The sequence below is a fragment of the Anolis carolinensis genome, chromosome 2, assembly GCF_035594765.1.
Source record: "Anolis carolinensis isolate JA03-04 chromosome 2, rAnoCar3.1.pri, whole genome shotgun sequence".
Classification (NCBI taxonomy): Eukaryota; Metazoa; Chordata; class Lepidosauria; order Squamata; family Dactyloidae; genus Anolis; species Anolis carolinensis.
In genome coordinates this window covers 227,394,209-227,416,174 of record NC_085842.1, presented here as the reverse complement: position 1 = coordinate 227,416,174, position 21,966 = coordinate 227,394,209, and the positions used below count along the sequence as shown (strand labels likewise).

The 21,966-nt window shown below is 39.1% G+C and overlaps 1 protein-coding gene and 1 long non-coding RNA gene across 3 annotated transcripts; one reads left to right on the top strand and one right to left on the bottom strand.

Moving 5' to 3' along the window:
- Window positions 1-149: 149 nt before the first annotated feature.
- dnajc25 (DnaJ heat shock protein family (Hsp40) member C25) lies at window positions 150-13,352 on the bottom strand. 2 transcript variants are annotated; one of them, XM_003227328.4, is made up of 4 exons: window positions 12,864-13,352; window positions 4,500-4,652; window positions 1,891-2,361; window positions 150-466 (listed from the first exon to the last, which is right to left on the bottom strand). In XM_003227328.4, exons 1-4 carry the CDS (start codon window positions 13,194-13,196, stop codon window positions 344-346), a joined length of 1,080 nt encoding a protein of 359 aa, XP_003227376.1. In that variant the 5' UTR covers window positions 13,197-13,352; the 3' UTR covers window positions 150-343. The 2 variants fall into 2 exon arrangements, with proteins under 2 accessions (XP_003227376.1, XP_062827913.1); XM_062971843.1 differs by having other exon boundaries at window positions 12,799-13,232.
- Window positions 13,331-20,059, top strand: LOC134296572 (uncharacterized). Its single transcript, XR_010003366.1, has 2 exons — window positions 13,331-15,338; window positions 18,057-20,059. It is a non-coding gene; the product is annotated as an uncharacterized LOC134296572 (long non-coding RNA).
- The last annotated feature ends 1,907 nt before the right edge of the window (window positions 20,060-21,966 follow it).

Below are 21,966 nucleotides of genomic sequence, written 5' to 3'. Positions count from 1 at the left end.
CAAAACAATGGGTGTGGCTTAAGTGGTAAGCTTCCTAAAATTAGAATACTTAATATCAAACTTTGATTTGTTTTGGTGTTCTATGTATTATTACACTAATATCTCATTGATTTTTAAATGAATAGCAGATGAATAGTAAAACAAAGCAATTAAGGCTGATCAACAGATTTGCTTTTATTTTTATATATATAAAAGTCATAAAATGTTAATAGTTTTCTGCCTGATTGAATAATTCCTGAGTTTTAGAACACTGCTAAAAACACAGCAGTGAAACTCTGAACATTTTAGGTATGAATTTTCTTGTCAATGATCTGTAACCCAACTGTATGTGTTCAAAAAAGTATCAATCATCGATAAACGTCAGTCTTCCAGGTCCTTCATTCCTCATCCACCGCCTGTATCTTTTCCATCGAGGGTCCATTGCCATTTTTTTCTTCAACTCTTCCTCTTGCTCTTGTTTGTAAAGCTGAAAAAGTTTAGGTGAAAACAACAATGTCAAAGCAGCAGCACAGAGGAGCAGACTCAAGATTTTTTCAACTGACCTACTGTGAATTGCATAACAATAAGTGAACTTTGGAGAATATGCTGAAAAGGTGAAAAAGCAACAGATAATCTACTGAGCAATGGAGAACTAGTTAGTGTGGCAAGAGGATAAAATAAAACAAAACAAACATTCAATTTAGTAGTCCTCAAGTAGTGAGAATCAGTACATTTTTCGATATGTTCGTGTATGTGCCTTCAAGTCACCTGTGCACTTAATAGCAACCTAAAGAATTGAACAAGAAAATGATACGTTAATTCTGAAATTTTAAAAGGGTATCATTTTTAGATTACATTTAAAATATCTCCATGTTGTGCAATAAAGCAGTGTTTATCCATTGTGTTCTCTCTATGTGATTATATTAAGCAACACACACAGTATTATATAGAGAAAAGTGGAAATACAGCTGGTGGTAACTACTCAGCAGATTAGCACTCTGAACCTAGACTTAGATTTTTTTTTAAATAGCAAATACAGTAGGTTGACAGTTAAATGCAAGAGATCCTGAATTATGACATAAAAATGTTTTAGATTCGGCTTCTCTTTAGCAGATTCTCTAAAATGAGCTATTGTCGAGTTTTGTACTCTCTGAGAACAAGAACATGGTTATTTATTTCTCCTGGTTACCAAAATCACCCAACTACTTGTGCTCACAGCACCAGGTATTAACTGGTGGGCTTCCATTCAAGTGCTAATCAGAACTGACTCTGCTTGCTACCAAGATTCAAACAGAACACCCTTCTATCCCAATTTTAGAGAAAACTAATGCTTGCCTTGCCTTATCACTTTTTCAACATCTGTCTCCTTGTGTAATCCTCAAAAAAAAGTGCAACCATTAACATAATGAAACATTACGTGAATGGAGTAGTGTTCCCTCATCGCGAGGGTTACATTCCAGGACTTCCCGCAATAAGTGAAAATCCACAAAGTAGGGACACTATACAGAGTGTTTGAAAAAGAACTCCCTAGTTTTAATGTGTCATTACTTAAAACTAGGGAGTTCTTTTTCAAACACCCTGTATTTATTTTAATAAATATAGCCTCCCTCCCTCCTTCTTTTAATGTACTGTAGTGTATTCCTTCGTTTGCTGAAGCAATAAGGTGTAGGCAGGGCCTACTGGTGCTGCCTGCAGGAGGCTGAGGAGGACAGGCTGGGCCAGGCCACGTGCCTCAACCTGGGCCCTTTTGTACCTGTGAGGAAGGGGGGGGGGGGCAGTATGAAAAAACCCACGAAACAGCAAATTCGCAATAAGCGAACCGCAAAATGGCGAGGGAACGCTGTATACCAACTGGATTGCAAAAATTGCATTATATTTTTCATCTTCCATTTTTCATCTTCCACCACTCACCTCATAGTTCTCTCTTATCCAGAGCCGCCGTTCAAGAAAAGTCTCTTTCTGGTTTTCTTCCAAGGTGTCAAACTGAGACTTCGACATTTTCATGTGTTTACGTATGATGTACAATTTTTCTTCTTCTCCATACTCTTGTCCTTTGATATTGAAACAATAAATCCACCAACAATACCATCCTATATACTTGCAGAGATAAAAAGGGGTCAAAAGGATTTGGAAAAAGAGAATGTCGTATATTTGGGGTTTCTGATAACCACCTTTGATATCTATTTTGGTTTTGATTACATCTTTTATTATTTCCTCTTGTTCTTTGCGGAGTTCTTCTTTAGATCGTCTGCTTTTGCCCTTTTCCCTCGCTGTGTTCAATAGCCCTTGCTGTCTGGCTATTTCAGTGGCTTGTATACGGTATTTTGGCAAAGTTGCTAGGTAGTTGATAGCTTCATTGTAGCTACTCCACCAGCTGAAGAACTAGAACACAAAATGACAGGCTCAATTTCAGGTAATATTATGTAAGCAGGTAGAGGTGTACCTCTGTTAACAAAGCTAACAAAAATGTTCCATTTCGCAAAGCTTTTTTATGCCTCCCAGCTTCCTTTCCCCATCCTATGTGTAGCAGGAAGGTTTTTAGTGGCATTGGCATTAGGAACATGGTGAAGGAGGGCTAGAGAAATTCAGTTTTCCGTGTCAAGTTGCAGTAGCACATTTGGAGTAGTGTAATGAATCTGAAGTTGGGAAAACCTTGCGTATTACAACAGGCAAGATAAACAGCTCCCTCTACAATCCCCCATTAAGTGTGCATAAAATGAAAAGGGGAGTGGGGGACAGAAAAAGCCTGTCTTATAAGATACTTCCTGTATTTAAAAAAGAAGCAAAGAGCAACAAGTTTGGCCAACAAAAGAAAAATGTTTAAAAGATGGAACATGATGAAAGTAACAAATTGTCCCTAGTTACATTTTGGGATAAGCTTTCAAGTAGTTTCTAGAAGGCTACAAATGGTTTTTTTTTTAAACTTATCAATGGCTTATTTGACCTAGTTGCTTCATTTCACATTTCACATTTCACAGTTTTGAATAAAAAGTCTCCTGAAAGACATTTTTGTGATGTTGGAACTATTTCTATTTTTTCTATGTTATTTCTGTCTTTGGTACCACATTTTCTGTTAAAGATACAAGGCCCAGAAACATTTACTTCTATAAGAAATGTACTAAGTATAAAGATAGAAGATCCAAATATCAATTGTGTCCTATAATTTTCTCAATTCAAATAGCACTACATTGATTCCAATTCTTTTGAATAAGTCAAGGATCATGCCAAGGGGGCATAGGTTACCTTCTAGCTTTTCAGCTATTGGTCCCAAGTTCAAAATAAGGCAATTTTAATAAGATATAAAGCTGGTGTGTGCAGGTGAGAGGGAAACAAATCCAACTCCAAAATACATTTTGTCAGTCAGTTCAAAATGTTATTTCTATTAGTTAACAGCCATTATATAAATATATTACAAATATCAAATCTAATCTTTGTATACAAGACTAAGCCAAAAGATGGGACATTCAGAAGTTCTAGAAGCTACATATTTATAATCATTGCCCAATAAAAAACACAGCTCTTGCAAAAGCAACCACATTGTTACCCTCAAAAACAATTTAGAATGGGTAATCTAAGGTTTTCTTTAGACCTTGATTACTACAAGAAAAATAACATGGAGGCAAGAGAAAAGATGGCAGTAGAAAGAAACTAACTCAAAGATATGGGAATTTAGGTTTTTGTGCCTGATTGAAGACTCTTGTTCGCTCTCCCTGTGTACATCACTTGTACATCAGAGTCAATAACTCACTTGGGAGGTCATAGATTCCGTAAAGTAAAAACAGGGCAGTGTAAACGGCTAACAGTTTGGATTGTTCTGTGTATAAAGGCTGGATCAATGAGTGCTTCATCAAGGAAGAGAAGCTTAATGTGAGCAAATAAAACAAGATATTCACATTGAAAGGGAATGACAAACGTTGGGCTAGGACACTTGGACTTGGCACCAGAGTGGATCAAGGACAGTACTAGGCAAAGATCAAGGATACCAAAATTTAGAAGTAAGCAAACCATCATCTGCTCTTGGATCTCTGCCACAGAATATCTATCCACACAGAACCACAGTTCAGAAAAAGCACTGCCATATACTCATATTAAGGGGAAGTTAAAGACATCGAAAGAATGCAAGGGATCAAGAACCCTGGGTGGATTAAAAATGAAGAGCAAATGGATTAATAGCTTGACGTCAGTGGATGCAAGAAAGCTTTATTGATACTCCTGGCTAGGTTACAATTACAGTTAACTGAATATCAAGAAAACCATGCTGAATTTTCAGACAGGTAAAGGAGAAACCCTCTTTGGACATGCAGCCTTTCTACAAGGCTTCCCATACTGTTACCGTAGGTCCCCAACAGTCCAGAGAAGTTCTCTGCGAAGCACAGAAGGCTGTGGGTGGAAAGGGAATCAACAAAAATGGCTTTCTACCCAAATCCTCAACTATGAATGGAACTCTTCATCCAACCCTTCTTTTAAAAAAATCCAAGCAGAACAAAATATTGGAATAGGGAGCAGACAAAAATAGTTACCTGAAATACAGAGATAGCACAGACTGTGACTAGGATCACTATTCTGACATCCACCTTGGGTGCCAGTCTTCTAGAATAATAGTGATAGTAATGACTGTAATACTCCTCAGGATGATCCAACATATAATCATAATCCTTACGAGTTTCTTCATCCTGCAAACAGTGATTAGAAGTTTTTACATCTACAAATATCACATTGTACAATAAATTTAAAATTACATTGTCGTAACTTTTGCTTTGAGTCCCATTTAGGAGAAAAGCAGGAAACAAATTTGTTTATTTTAAAAAAATTATCTATAGATATAAAACATGCACTACTTGTACATAAAATAAACTATATTTATGCAACAAGTCAACAAGGAAAAGGCGTAGTCTTAGGCTTGGTATGCAGTATACATTACAAGTGACTGGAGCAACATTTTAAGACATTTAATACTTAAATCTTTATAGTCAAAGACTGTTTTTTTCTCACAAAAGATCATACAAATCACACATATATTCAACAAGAAGTGAACTACAAAGTTATATGAAAAACTGTATGTTGGTTTGTATTTATTCTAAATATTTGCTGCATATATTTGCTGCATACATGTGAGTGTAGTCTGAATCTCAGGTTTGTGCTTTATTCCATAAAGATAACTTAAGTTGCTTTTTGTTCTAACTCTACTGACTGCATTGCAGGGGAAGACTGAAAATAGCAGAGAGCATGTGGTGACCAATGACACTTGCTGACAGGCATCCCATGAGAGGCTATTAACACTCATGTGCATACAGAGCACTCAAAGGCTGTCCTAAATCTAGCTTTGCAATGCACACATCTTTCTAGACTTAGACTGTCCGAAATCTAGCTTAGCAATGCGCACATCTTTCTTCTATATACTTCTATAAACCATGAAAACTGCTGGAACTTTACTAGTCATATAAGCAGCAAGTGACCAATGTTCCATTGCATTCTAGAATAACAAAAAAAAAATGATCCATGATGGAACAAGGAGGAGAAAAGAATGGAACTATGTAACACTGTCAAAATTTGAGGGAACCTGGAGTGAAAAAACATACTTAAGTCTAATCTCCAAATCTATTTTCCCCCAAATGGACCACTGGTGGTGATCCACAGGAAAAAAATTAAGCTCTGTACTAGGAAAGAACTGGCCAAACCACCTCTGAGCATTTCTTGTCTAAGAAAACCCTATGAAATTTATGGGGTTGCCATAGTTAATAATATGAAAGTGTATGAATACAGAAACCCACATGAGGGCACACAGGAATATTAATATTTGAAAGACCTTTCAGGAGGATAGTGTGATAAGAAGGGCTATCAAGGTGTATCTCTGTTATCTATGTGGACGGGTTTGCCACTCCAGAATACGCTTTTTTAAACATTCTGCGGTAATCTTCTAAATGGTGGGAACTTCTGTGTTTAATTTTTGCAAGCCACCCTGATTTCAAGGGCTGTGAAAAAAGTGGGATGTAAACAGTAATGTTTTTACAGTATAGAATCCCTCCACATTCACTTCTCCACAATGATGGGTATGATAGGTATTGTCGGCCATTAATAATGCAAGATTTCTTTCTTGACCATATTGATCTAAAATTTGTATACATGGGCAATGCATGGCCACTCCAACACCTTCAAAATTTAACATGCTGAAGGAAAAGAGAAGTCACAATCTCATTACAGTCCCATAAACCCTCTACTGTGACTGAAAAGTGGACTGCTTTGTCACTGTCTATCCATTTGTTTTCTCATCAATCAACATATTTTTCACCAAAGTGGTGCCCTCTACATGTTTTAGCTCAGCTCCTACAATCTATCAGCAATAACCACGTTATTCATTTCTGGTTTATGGACACTTTTCAAAAGAAGAGGAAATGCCTGCATTGTATTTTTCTTTATTTAGTTCCTAACATCTTAATGGGCCAATGATTTTTACAATTTTTAAAGTATTTCAGATAAGTTAATCTGCAAGTCAATGAGCTATTAAATTTCTATAGTTGACAAAACCAGACAGTTTTTTTTAATTTTAGTAATTCTACTCAATTTATATTCCCATTACTTTGGGAATAACTAGTCTATGATTAGTTATCTCAACAAAGATGTTTTTGGTGTTTAATATAAGCATGTTTGAGAGATACTCCTACATATTGTCAATTAGAGAATAGGGAATGATATAAATCTAAATACTGTATAATTTATATGAATCCTGTATAATTGAAAAAAAAAGCCATTGGATTTTGCCTTCAGCAACTCTAAAAAGCACTGTTATTTCCCAGCTAACATGGCATGGCTGTAAGATTTGTAAAAAGGCCTGTGTTTCCCCTGAAGTTCTGGAAACAGCATTCTTGACAAATATCTGTAAGCCCCCACTGCCTAAGAACTCTGTTATCCTATGCACATGGTCTTTCCCTCAGCAGCCCATCATTAGTCTTGGCTGTTTTAAAAAATATTCACAGAGAAGACATGATGTAGACAGAATTTCGAATGCCAACAATGCCACTCCCATGATGAGCCAAAATCCCAAATGCCGATAAATTAAAATTTTGTTTTTCATTTTTAAAACACCAAAACTGCAACTATAGTTACGGGGGACAACACCCAATGACACCAGTGTCATATTTATAGAACAGCAAGTCAGATATTCTTCAGTTACAAGGAATTCAAAGGGCTATTTCATGTCAATCCAAGCCTTTAAGAATATTGACAGGTTTGATTATTGTTCCTCCTGCCTTGTAGTAGTTGCCCTCTCATGCTATATTTATAAAGTGCTTTTGAAACACTCTTTAGTTCAGACGGTATTTCTACTGAACTGGAAGAGCTGTTGGGAGGAAAATACAATCCAATCTCCTTTGGGTGTTAAGTTACTTGCACCTGATCTTTCATATGTCTAAACTGCATGGTAATATTTCTTAACAATTGAGCATTGGTGCTAGGAAGCAACAGACAAGACAGCATAATACCCCCCTGGTAAAGCATACATCGGCTTTTTTACATCACACACTTATAGAATCATAGAGTTATAAGAGACCTTGTGGGCCATCCAGTCCAACCCCCTGCCAAGAAACAGGAAAACTGCATTCAAAGCACCCCTTACAGATGGCCATAGAGCCTCTGTTTAAAAGCCTCCAAAGAAGGAGCCTCCGCCACACACCAGGGCAGAGTTCCAGTGCTAAACAGCTTTCACAGTTATGAAGTTCTTCCTAATGTTCAGGTGGAATCTATACACTATACTCCTATTTATGCAGGTCAAAATCCCACTGGCTTTTAGTCGTCACATGACATCGTTAGCTCTATGATTTTTGGTTGATGTGATTTTAATATTGAATGTAATGTTTTAAAATGTTTAATATATACTAATTTTAATTCTTGTCTTAAGTTTAGTGTTTGAATATGTTTTAAGGCATGTAATAGTTGCCATATGTAAGCCGCTTTGAGTCCCCTACAGGGTAGAGGAAGGGTAGAAATGAGATAAATAAATAAATAGGTCCATGTTTAACTTGTTGTCCACGAGGACTTTGACTTACAAGCCCAAAGGCTTTATGACATCAAAGTTCTCAAATCATTTGCATTATCAGGAACTTCTGCTCCAGATTTCCCTTCTGCAATGTTGACTTTAGGTAAGGCCCTCTTCTCTCAAATTCAGCCTCCTAACTGCAATATGGGGATGGCAACTGTGATCAGACTTAAACCCATGCTACAAAGACAGCTAAATTGAGAAAATACTTTGGATACTAGTATGGACTGTATACTATGTATCACCACCCAGTATCAACTGCAGACTTACTAAATGTCAGAAGACTTGATTTTTGCAAGTCATATCAAACATTTAAAGCAGAGAAAGTTACAAATGTGTATGACTACAAAGCCTCTCTCCTCTATGCACAGGAGAACTGCCCCACAATATTAGAATAGCGGAAACTGTCAGCTATAGTGGGGGAAAGCACTAAGGAGTCTCGTGGGATGAAAGTTTAGACCTCATGTCCATTTGGGGCAAAGAGAAGGTCCAGGACCAACTTAAGGAAACACAAAAATAGCAACATTTTAAAGAATATTGCTATGCAAATGAGGACAAAGTGCCATGAGAAGGTAGTGGAGGCATACCACATGAAAAAAAAGCCCTTTGGCAAACATACCAGAGACGTCCCTGATCAATGTTTGCAGAGAAGCAATGGCACAACCACCATGCTCCTTTTCAATGAGCTGCACAACATTTTCTGTAGGGATGTCACTATATCTCCCAAAAATAAGGTTCACTTTACTATTATTCGATGCATCCCAACAGGGCAGGTTGTTAGCATCCAGCACATGTGTTCCAGACTCGTTGAAGACTGCTCCAATGAACTAGTACTCCCAAGTAGATAGATGTGGGTTGTCCCCTCCATTTTGCTGTTTCCTGGAGCAGTATGGCACATGTGTCCTTCCTGTTGTTTAATTTGCCTCACTGGTGAAATTATCTAGCAATGACAACCATCCACAGCACTTATTATCTGTGGGAAGCACTGCTTGGAGAACAAAAAAGGAAAGCAGGGAGGGGCCTGCAATGGTAAATGCCCAACACATTGCACGCAATGAAAGCAGCAATCCTAAAGTGGCTTCCATTGTCAAAATCAATCACTTAGCAGTAACCAGTGCCACTAATATGCGATTACCACAGCTGCAAAATGGTACTTGGAATACAACTGGTAACTTGGGAGAACCCACTGTGGAGAACCCAAATGTGCAAACAGTGAGAACGAAGGCTACGAAGTGCTGCTAGGAACACAACTGGTAACTTGAATTGCATGGCAGGAATGTGCAAGCAATGCCATTGGCTGGAAGGGACAAGACATATCATTGCCTAATGCCAATTTAGGCAGAAATATGCATGATGAGAAGAGGAGGAAAACGTAAGTGGCCTCCACTGTGTGGCTACCGATCCTGCAAGTGAACAGATGTTGCCTAACATTGCGGTGTGTTTTTTCAGGTGCCATATGTGACAACTTCTGTGTGGTCTATATGTGGCGCTAGGGAGGCCAGTATAGGGTATACACAGAACAGGAAAATACGTTGCTGATAAGAATTCCCTGCCCCCTGTATTGATAAGCCCTAAACAACGCTTTTATCATTACCTAGTTATTTATTATTATTTATTTACCTTATTTCTACCCTGCCTTTCTCCAGCCTGAAGAGGACTAAAGGCGGCTTACATATGGCAACCATTAGATGCCTTGAAAACATACAAACAATGACTTTAAAACAGTTAAATTTTAAAAATTAAAATTTTGAGCATGAGTTAGCCTCTCATGCTCTTTGCTAACACTTTAGGTTGAAAAAATTACAAACAGGCTAAAACCTTTTTAATCAGGCAGGCCTTTAAAGAAAGCGTTTAAGAAAAATGGGGGCGCGGGCTGTGATGTGTTTTAAGCATTTGTCATGCCTGGCGGCGCAGTGGGTTAAACTGCTGAGCTTGCTGACCAAAAGGTCAGCAGTTTGAATCCAAGGAGCATGGTGAGTTCCTGCGGTTAGCCCCAACTTCTGCCAATCTAGCAGTTCGAAAACATGCATATGTGAGTAGATCAATAGGTACTGCTTCGACGGGATGGTAATGGCACTCCATGCACTCATGCTGGCTACATGACCTAGGAGGCGCCTAAAGACAATGCAAGCTCTTCGGCTTAGAAATGGAGATGAGCATCATCCCAGAGTCGAACACAACTAGACTTAATGTTAAGGAGAAACCTTTACCCACATGTTTTTATATGCTTTAAAACTATCTATTTTGGATAGTTCGGTGTTTAATTCTGTTTTAGTGTTTATCTGTTGCAGTAAATTGTATTGCTTGTAGAGTTGTGCGCCGCTTTGAGTCTCCCTGAAGAGTGGTAAGTGAGATCTAAATAATAATAATGATAATCATCATGGAGTTGGAAGAGACCCCAAAGAGCCATCCAGTCCAACCCCATTCTGGATAATTATAATAAATTAATTGTTTAATTGTTTTAACTATATATTTTAATTATTTCTGTGTTTAATTCTATTTTCATGTTTATATATGTTAGGTTTTAATTTGCATGTTTACAGTTTTTTTATCTTAGCCGCTTTGAGTCTCCTTTAGCAGAGAAAAAAGTGAGGTATAAAAACTACTTCTACTTAAATAAGGCTTTTAATAAACATACAATTAGAGGAAGCCTAATAGATGTCTGGAACAGGTACAAGTTAGGTATGGAACTAAAATACACCCCTGTGACTGAGACGAATAGAAACTATTGCGAGATCCACCTCTAAGGATGATGCAAGAACATACAGAGAACTACTTATCAGGTTCAATGGCCAACGGGCACTGAGGGGGAAAGATGAATTGGGTATCAAAAATTGGTTTGGCCATCACCAATTATACAAAACATTTTAAAGGTATGAAAAGAGGGGAAAATACCAGAACTGGAAATCATATTAGATAAAGGGGAAAAAAAGATTGTACAAATATATCCTATGTTACAACCTGGAAGATAATGGCATAAAAACCTCTGTGATTTCATGGGCAAAAGATCTAAGGCAGTGGTTCTCAACCTGGGGTCTCCAGATGTTTTTGGCCTACAGCTCCCAGAAATCCCAGTCAGTTTACCAGCTGTTAGGATTTCTGGGAGTTAAAGGCCAAAATATCTAGGGACCCACAGGTTGAGGGCCACTGATAGATTTTGACATTTGTGAAAACCTGTTAAACAAAGGCTTCAAATCTACAGTAGCATCTTCTATTAAAGAAAACTTATACAAAATGTTCTACAGATGTTATACAATCCCAGCTCTCCTACCCAAAATAGATAGCTCACAATCAAGATCCTGTTGCAGGTGTAAAATAAAGAAAGAGACCTTTTCACATAAGGTGGAATTGTGGAGGTACAGGTCTATTAGAAAAGAATCATAAAGGAAACAAATAAAATGATCCATAACAAAGTTAAAAAAAAACAGGGATATGCCTATTAGGGTTATTCAGAGATAAACTAGAGCTGCCGGAAAGAGAAATTTGCCTGTACAGCTTTGCAGCTGCACGCATTATGATTGCCAACGTTTGGAAGGGGGAGAAAATATTAAGCATTAAAAATTGGAAGGATAAATTGGAAGGATTACTAACAGATGGCCAAGATTTCTAGCAATTTAAAATATGAAAGTCATAAAACTTTTGACAGAAACTGGAAGCTGGCTTTAGCATACTTGACAGGAGATCTTAAGAAATAAAAACAAGAGGAATTTATTGAGCTAGAAGTAGGTAAAAGTAGGTAAAGGTTTTCCCCTGACATTAAGTCCAATCGTGTCCGTCTCTGGGGGTTGGTGCCCATCTCCATTTCTAAGCCGAAGAGCTTAGACCCCTCCAAGGCCATGTGGCCGACATACCTGCCAGAGCGGTACCTATTGATCTACTCACATTTGCATGTTTTCGAACTGCAATGTTGCCAGAAGCTGGGGCTAACAGCGGGCGCTCACTCCGCTCTACAGATTTGAACCTGTGACCTTTTGGTCCGCATGTTCAGCAGCTCAGCGCTTTAACACGCTGCGCCATCGGGGGCTCCAGCACTGGGGGTGGGATGTGGGGTTACTGTACTGTGGGTGGTGGGTTGTCTATGTATATGTATGTGCATATGTTTGTAATGTATACTGTGGACATTACAATTTCAAAATAAAAATTTATTGGCAAGGAAATTACTACTACTACTAAGTAATTATAATAAGAACACCCAATTAAAGCATCCCCAATAGATGGCCATCCAGCCTTTGCTCACATTAGTAATGACAGTTGGTACAGTATTATGATATAATACTGATAATACAATTTAGTAATATTAATTATATATTATATATTAAATGTAATATTACTAATAATATTACAATGTAATGATATAGTCGCCCTGAGTCCCCTTGGGGAGAAGGGCGGGGTAGAAATATCAGAAATAAATATATAAATATAGTACAATATAGTAATTTAATGCTAGTATTGTACAATGCTAATTATATAATGTATTGTATGTGAATGTAATTTGTAAGCCGCTCTGAGTCCCCTTTGGGATGAGAAGGGCAGCATATAATTGTAGTAAATAAATAAATACTGTTAGAGCAGGCATGGACCAATTTGGGCCCTCCTTCAAGGTGTTTTGGACAGCCGGTATGCTATTAGGAATAATGGGAGCTGGAGTCCAAAACACCTGGAGGGAGGGCCCAAGTTGGCCCAGGCCTGTTTTAGAGACAGTGCTCCGCAGTTGCTTCTTCCTCTTCTCCTCCTTCCGGCCCTCACAGCTCCGGGGAAGGCAGCGGGGAGGCGGGCGAGCGTCTTACCGGCGGCGGAGGGGCGTGGCCAGGCCGGGAGGCGGGAGCGGGCGGGCCCGGCCCGGCTCTCTCACCTTGAGGGTCTCGTAGGCGGTGGCGATGAGGAGGAACTGCTCCTGGGCGGCCTCCGGGTCGGGGTCTCGGTCCCGCTGGCGATCCGGGTGGTAGCGCAGGGCCAGCTGGCGGTAGGCGCGGGCGATCTCGGCCTTGCTGGCCTCGCGGCTCACGCCCAGCACGTCGTAGCACACCCGCTTCCCGCAGTACAAGCCCTCCACCAAGGCCTCCGCCGGGCGGAAGCATAGGCACCACAGCACGTCCCACAGCATCAGCAAGGGCAGCAGCGGCGGGCCCCGGCCGGACCTCAATCCTTCTGAGGGCCCCGGACACCGCCGGCGAGGCAGCGCCATGGCCACTGCCGCCGCCAAGGGCGACCGACCGACCGACCAACCGCCCTTTTGCTTGCTCGCTCGCTCGCCCTCTCGCGCGCGCGCCTAACAGCGGACCACGTTGACTCTGCCTCGCGCTCTCTTTGCGCGAGCGCGGGGCGGAGCCAAAGAAGGAAGGAAGGAGGCAGCCTACACGTGGACAAATCAATAGGAGAGTCAGGCGGGCTCGGATTGGACGGTGATTAGCCAATCCGTGTGTACGTGAGAGAGAGAAAGCAAGAGAGAGACGTTCCGGAGAAAGAGCCGGAGCTTCGAGCCAGAAGCTGAACCAATCAGGAGGAGGAGGAGGAGGAAGAAGAAGGGGTGGGACTTAACCTCTAGTTGTCAGGTGTGGAACATGTTGTCGAAGGCTTTCATGGCCGGAGTCACTGGGTTGCTGTGAGTTTTCCGGGCTGTATGGCCATGTTCCAGTAGTATTCTCTCCTAGTGTTTCGCCCACATCTATGGTAGGCATCCTCAGAGGTTGTAAGGTATATTGGAAATTAGGCAAGTGGGGTTTAAATATCTGTAGAAAGTCTAGGGTGGGAGAAAGAACTCTTGTGTGTTTGAGGCAGATGTAAATGTTGGCCGCCTTAATTAGCATTTAATGGCCTTGCAGCTTCAAAACCTGGCTGCTTCCTGCTTAGGGGAATCATAGAATCATAGAGTTGGAAGAGACCTCATGAGCCATCCAGTTCAACCCCCTACCAAGAAGCAAGGAGGTGTTAACTGGCCATGATTGTTTCCTGTCTGAAAGTCACCTGTCTTCTGATTATATAATAATAATAATAATAATAATAAAACTTCATTTATATACCGCCCTATCTCCCGGATGGGACTCAGGGCGGTTTACAGTCATAAAAGCAAACACAAACATTACGTAACAACATAATACACATTATTAAACAAAGTAAAACAATACAATTATAACAATAAATCACACTTACATGACCAGATCAAGGGGACAGGAACCATAAAACCAATATATTAAAATGTATCATTTTAGGCTAGGGAAATCTTGTGCAATATATTCAGGCCCAGAAATCGGCGGTAGTCCAATGTAATTACTCAAAAACCTGCCGACACCACCAGGTCTTCAGTTCCTTACGGAAATTGGATAATATAGGGGAATGCCTGATCTCTTTTGGCAATGCATGTTGCTCTTTACTTACTTCATTTTCATGGTTTCCTCCTTTCTGTTGAAATTGTCCACATGCTTGTAGATTTCAATGGCTTCTCTGTGTAGTCTGACATGATAGTTGCTAGACCCACTAAAAAAATTCAATAAATGCTGCATTCAGCAAAGGACAAGAGGGATCCTCTCACCTCCGCAAGAGTCTACTATATACCATGCAGCTGAGAACAAGTCTACATAGGGACCACCAAATGCAGCATTGCCCAGACATGAATCAAGGAACATGAAAGGCACTGCAGACTAATTCAGCCAGAGAAGTCAGCCATAACAGAGCACCTTATGAACCAACCTGAACACAGCATATTATTTGAGAGCACAGAAATGCTGGACCACTCTTACAACCACTATGTCAGACTACACAGAGAAGCCAGTGAAATCCACAAGCATGTGGACAATTTCAACAGAAAGGAGGAAACCATGAAAATGAACACTATCTGGCTACCAGTATTAAAAAAAACTCTGAAATCAGGACAGTAAATAAGAAGCAACACTCTGAAAACAGAGGAATTACAGACATGAATCAATCAGGGGCAGCTAACACCTCTGAATGAAAGATTCCCGCAGGCAGAAAGAAGCCAGGAAATGAATCTGACAAGGCTATTAATGCTAATCAAGGTGATTAATTACAACATTCACCCTAGCCTACAACAGACAAGAGTTATTTCTCCTACTCTGGACCTTTCACAGATATATAAACCTCTCTTACTTTGTTTTCCAATATACCTCACAACCTCTGAGGATGCCTGCCATAGATGTGGGCAAAATGTCAGGAGATAATGCTTCTGGAACATGGCCAGACAGCCTGGAAAATGCAGAACAACCCAGAGAGAGTGACATTCTGTAGAAAGAGGCGGAGCTTCGAATCAGACGTTGAACCAATCAGGAGGAGGAGGAAGAGGAAGTGGTGGGGCTTAGCCTCTAGATGACAGGTGAGCGCTGGGCGGGCGCTACATTAACAGCCATGGCTAAAAGACTTATCACACTGGAGCTGAAAGAGTAGGCATCCCACCTGAAATCTAGTGGTTGCTTCCTGCCTGGGGGAATCCTTTGTTGGGAGGTGTTAACTGGAAGCAGCCAGGCTTTGAAGCTGCAAGGCTATTCAATGCTAATCAAACTGACCAATTGCAACATTCAACACTTGCCTCAGGCAGACAAGAGTTCTTTCTCCCACCCTTAACATTCCACAGATATATAAACCCCTCACAGGCCTCACAACACCTGAGGATGCCTGCCATAGATGTGGGTGAAATGTCAGGAGAGAATGCTTCTGGAATATGGCCACACAGACTGGAAAACTCACATTGTGATGCTTGCATATTATACTAGATCAGAACTTTCCAATTGTGTGTTGGGTGCACAAACGTAATGAGAAACCCGAGTCTATGTGAAATAAGCAATAAATAATATATTTTTAAAAATATAAATGAAAGGTTTTCATGAGATATGTTGTGTCCCCATATATTTTGTTGTTACAATTTATAACTGTGCCCATGCCTCTTATATGGGTTTGGTTAAACCTCTGGTTTGCTAGTTAAAATTAATTACTGTGTCACAAAATGATGTATGTCTAAAAAGTGTGTCACCAACATGAAATGGTTGTTATGCTCTACTAGCTGAATGTGAGAAAAATTAAATAGAGTATTTTCAGTTTACTTGCATCTAAACCAATGTAGAAAAGAGCTGGCACGCTTTTGAAGAGTCTGATAAAAGTTGGAGGATTTACAAATCATGTAATTTCCTATAACTTATGTATATGGTTGGGTACAACTATTAGCATCTAATCAGTCTGATATGTCCAACTTACATTTCAGTTAAATTCTGATACGTAATTTGAACTGAATAGAGCTTGCAACATTGACAAATGGAACGGAAAGGAAGCAGATTTGGCACTGTACTTTAGCTGGCTTTAAATGGTTTTAATGATGTTTATTTAAGAATAAGTATTTAATCATTCCTGTTTTAATTCACTGTATAATATATTGTAACTATTATGTGCTTTTATATTTGCCTTGTTTAATACCAGCATTGCATGTTTGCCATTATTATGTTGAGAGCCATCCTGAGTCTCCCTGTGGACTCTTAAATATTTTTGGTTTTCCTACACGTTTCAAAAGATGCAGAACTACATAAAGCAATGGAGGGACATTCAAGAATAGACTTCAGTAAAACTGAAATTGACTTCTGCAGCTATTTTATTTATCGTGTCAGAAGTTATAATGTATAGAAAAACCACAAACAAAGTTGAAAACTTGGCATATTAAATTTCCTTTGATCAGAAACTGACCACTTGGAGTGCCTCTGGTGTCGCTCCATTGTGCATGTGGTGGGGGCAAAGACCATATTGTAGTAAGTGGTCTGTGGTCTGCAGCTAAGATCAACATCAAAACTGACCACTGGCCATATGGACAAGAATGAGAGCAGTTCTATGTTTACTTTCAAAGTAAAGAAACCCTGAAATCAGAGCTAACATTTCTGCTGTTTGATGAAGGAGGTCCATAAATAAGCATCAGTATCCAGTGATGCTGGGAGTGGGGTGGGATTTAATTGATTTGGCATTATATTTGGTGCTGACAATTTCAGTAATACTTTGTCATGGAAAGATGTGGACCAACTTTATATTATATTGTATATGCGAGGCAGTATGATTTCTAAACATTAATGGAAAACTGATATTCCTGTCTATAGTCTATAGTGAATCCAGTGCTATATTTCTGTGAAGTGTTGAATGTAAGCCAAGCATTGAGATCTGACAATATTAGAGTATCTGTAGATTGATGGCTGAGAATAGCTCCGCAACTGACTCATATGATCTGTATTGTGTAGCCAATCTGTACAAATTGTCACAGCCAGTTCTCTCTGAATGTTTCAGCTTCTCCATAAAGGAAAAATATGCGAGTAATCTTACTGTGCAACAGTATGTCCTGCAACTTTTACTCTTGATTTAAATTTCTAGTACACCAGCACATCTGAGTGATTTTTTATTGGACTCTGACCCTGGAGGAGCCCCTGGTGGTGCAATGGGTTAAACTGCTGAGCTGCTAAATTTGTTGACTGAAAGGTCGGCAGTTCAAATCCGTGGAGTGGTGTCAGCTCCCGCTGTTAGCCCCAGCTTTTGCCAACCTAGCAGTTTGAAAATATGCAAATGTGAGTAGATCAATAGGTACTGCTTCGGCAGGAAGGGAACAGTGCTCCATGCAGTCATGCCGGCCACATGACCTTGGAGGCGTCTATGGACAACACCGACTCTATGGCTTAGAAGTGGAGATGAGCACCAACCCCCAGAGTCATACATAACTAGACTTAATGTCAGGGGAAAACCTTTACCTATGACTGTGGAAGCCAGGTTTCGAATCCCTGCTAGACAATGAAACCCACTGGGTGAACTTGGGCAAATCACACACTCTCAGCCTCAGAGATAGGCAAATCTCTTCTAAATAGATCTCACCAAAAAATCCCAGTGATAGGTTTGCCTTAGGGTTCCCATAAATTGGAAATGTCTTGAAGGCACACAACAACAAAGTTCATGGGGCAATTAATCCTTAGACCCTGTCGCTTTAAAATGTAAGAAAAAGATTTAAGCAATCAATCAGCAGGCACAGAACACTTGAGATGTCATTGGAGTGTAATTCCCATTTTTCTCTACACAGCAAAGGACAAAAGTCCAGAAACATCTGTGGGGCCACATAGTCACCATACATGGATTAGAAGATAATACTGTAATGCCATGAAGATGCCATGAAGCTTGGGAGAGATTTGATTTTCAGAGGTGCTCTCAATGGGGAACAGCAGGCAAATAAGACTCCCATTGTACTGCATTCCTGAATGTATCCCTTTACCTTCTATGAATTAATAGTTGGTCCTGGAAGAAAAAATCTGTATTCTTGTAGCAATTACAGTAATTTATCTGTATTCCTATTGGAAGTCTTAGCCACAACTGAGAGTTTTTGTGTGTGTTCTATTTCTGCAGAAAGAGCGAAAAAGGAGATGCTGTGTATCTTAGTTGGTTGATACATAGCACAATAAATCCTTTCTTCATGTGTGTGTGCCTTTAAATTGGCTGTTAAATTAGGGCAACTCTGCAAATCTCACAGAATTTTCTTAGATAAGAAATACTCAGAACTGATTTTGCCAGTTCCTTCCTCAATTAGAATATAGCCTCGAGATATTCTAAAAATACATAATTTCAACTCATGAATTCACATTTGTAGCCACTTATTACCGGTATATAGTTGGCTTGCATCCACAAATTCAACATCCATGGCTTGAAAATAGTTTTTAAAAGACTTCTCAAAAGCAAACCTTGATTTTTGTCATTTTATATCAAGGATGCCATTTTACTATGCAATTTCAAAAATTATCCACATGTGCAGCTGAGTTAAAGTGATGCCTTTGCTTATCGATGGTTTAATGCATTTTAAATTTACATTCTGTTACTACATTCTGTATTTTAATCTACAGTAGAGTCTCACTTATCCAACACTCGCTTATCCAACATTCTGGATTATCCAACACATTTCTGTAGTCAATGTTTTCAATACATTGTGATATTTTGGTAATAAATTCGTAAATACAGTCATTACTACATAGCATTACTGCCTATTGAACTACTTTTTCTGTCAAATTTGTTGTATAACATGATGTTTTGGTGCTTAATTTGTAAAATCATAATGTATTTTGACGTTTAATAGGCTTTTCCTTAATCCCTCCTTATTATCCAACATATTCGCTTATCCAACATTCTGCCAGCCTGTTTATGGTGAGACTCTACTGTATATACCATGTGTCTAAATATATGTATTTTATAATTATGTATTTTTAATATATGTATTTTATTGTATGCATTTTATTATGTTGATGTGTTTTGATTATGTTGTACCCTGCATCAAGCCACGAGGAGGGGTGAATAACAAATAACATTTATTTTTAGCTACACAAAAGTATTAAAAATATTATATAAAATTAACTTCAAGCTACGTGCATGAGCAATTTATGAAATACACATTTTGTACTGAGACATACATATATGTGTGTTATATTAATGTGTTTTTAATATATGTATAAGTATATAAATTTCATATTTAGACTTGGGTCCCATTTCTGTGATATCTCATTATATATACAAATACAGTTATTCCAAAATTACCATGGGGGGAATCTAAAACACTGGCATATTGCATAAGGGTTACCCAACATGTTTTGTGTCTTTATTTTATACATTATATTCATATTATAAATATTATTATTATTACAGGCCACTTTGATATGTTGACATGTAGGATGTGTACGTTTATAAATAAAAGAAATCAGAAACTAATCCAAAAATTATGTGAGTTTAAAACACTCTGATTTCCTGTCTCCCTTATGTGTTTTGATTTTACATATTGTATTGTTATATATGTTATTATTTTCACAAGCCACTTTGATATGTTTACATGTAAGTTGTTTATAATCATAAAGAAATCAGAAACAAATCCAAATCTTACGCGAGTTTGAAACACTCTGATTCCCTATCTTCCTTATGTGTCTTGATTTTACATATTGTATTAATGTTCTATATGTTGTTATTATCATCACAGGCGATTTTGATGTGTTCACATGTAAGTTGTTCATAATTATAAATAAAATAAATCAGAAACAAATCAAGATCTTACATGAGTTTGAAACACTCCGATTCTCTATCATCCTTATGTCTTGATTTTACATCTCCTGTCTGTCTGCCTGTCTTCTGTCTGTCTATCCACGTAATAAAAGTGAAAATCTTTTATGTGTATATGGCAGGGATGTCCACTTACGCAGACAGGCTCCTGCCTCCACAAACAGCTTCAACCCACAGTGCCAAGAAGCCATCAAAAGCACTCCCTCCAAGGACATTGCAGGTTACTGTGAGTGCCACATCCCAGGGTTCCTTTCTCTCTCAATTGGTGTGGAATTTGCATGACTCTACCCATTGCTTTTCCTACCCTTCCCTATGGCACACAGCAAACAGAGGAATTGGTCAGCAACAGAATATACTGGAGGGGTTTGGGGGACTGATCCAACAGGATGGGAATTGTAGTTCACCTTTTATTAAGACACAGCACTGTGACCTCCAGTGACAATGGACCTGGACCACATTTGGCACGCTGAACCCCCATGACCAGGTTACTACAATTATGTTTATAATTTTAAATAAAAGAAATAAATCCAAATCTTATGTGGCTTTGGAACACTCTGACACCCTGATTCCCTTGTGTGCCTTGATTATACATATTGTATTAATATTGCATGTTTTATTATCACAGGCCAGTTTGATATGTTCACATGTAAATTGTTTATAACTAAATCGGAAACAAATCCAAATCTTATGTGAGCTTGAAACACTCAAACTACCTCTCTTATGTGTCTTGATTTTATGTATTAGGTCAATGTTATATATGTTATTATTTTCACAGGCCGTTTTGATATGTTGACATGGAAGTTGTTTATAATCATAAAGAACTCGGAAACAAATCCAAATTTTACATGAGTTTGAAACACTTCGATTCCTGGGTTGCTGTGAGTTTTCCGGGTTGTTTGGCCATGTTCTAGAAGCATTCTCTCCTGACATTTCACCCACATCTATTGCAGGTATCCTCAGAGGTTGTGAGGTTTGTTGGAAACGAGTCAACTGGGGTTTATATATCTGTGGAATGCCCAGAGTAAGAGAAAGAACTCTTGTTTGTTTGAGGCAGGTGTGAATGTTGCAAGTGACCAACTTAATTAGCATTGAATAGCCTTGCAGCTTCAAAACCTGACTGCTTCCTATCTGGGGAATCCTTTGGTAGGAGGTGTGAGCTGGCCCTGATTGTTTTATGCCTGGAATTACCCCTTACATAGCTTTGAAACACTCAGATTCCCTGTCTTCCTTTATATGCCTTTATTTTACATATTGTATTAATATTGTGGAGCCTCCGGTGGCTCAGTATTTTAAAGCACTGAGCTGCTGATCTTGCAGACCAAAAGGCCCCAGGTTCAAATACGGGGAGCGGAGTGAGCGCCCGCTGTTAGCTCCAGCTTCTGCCAACCTAGCAGTTCAAAAACATGCAAATGTGAGTAGATCAATGGGTACCGCTCCGGTGGGAAGGTAACGGCGTTCCATGCAGTCATGCCAGCCACATGACCTTGGAGGTGTCTACGGACAACGCTGGCTCTTCGGCTTAGAAATGGAGATGAACACCAACCCCCAGAGTCAGACATGACTGGACTTAACGTCAGGGGAAACCTTTACCTTTACCTATTAATATTGTATATTTTATTATTATCGCAGGCCAGTTTGATATGTTCACATGAAAGTTGTTTATAATCACAAAGAAATCAGAAACAAATTCAAATCTTACATGAGTTTGAAACACTCCGAATCTCTCTGTGACTACATTTTATGTACTGGGTCATGATAAATATGATTTTTACAGGCCAGTCTGATATGTTCACATGAAAGTTGTTTATAATCATAAAGAAATCAGAAACAAATCCAAATCTTACATGAAATATGCCGATTCCCTATCTCCCTTATGTGCCTTGGTTTTACATATTGTATTA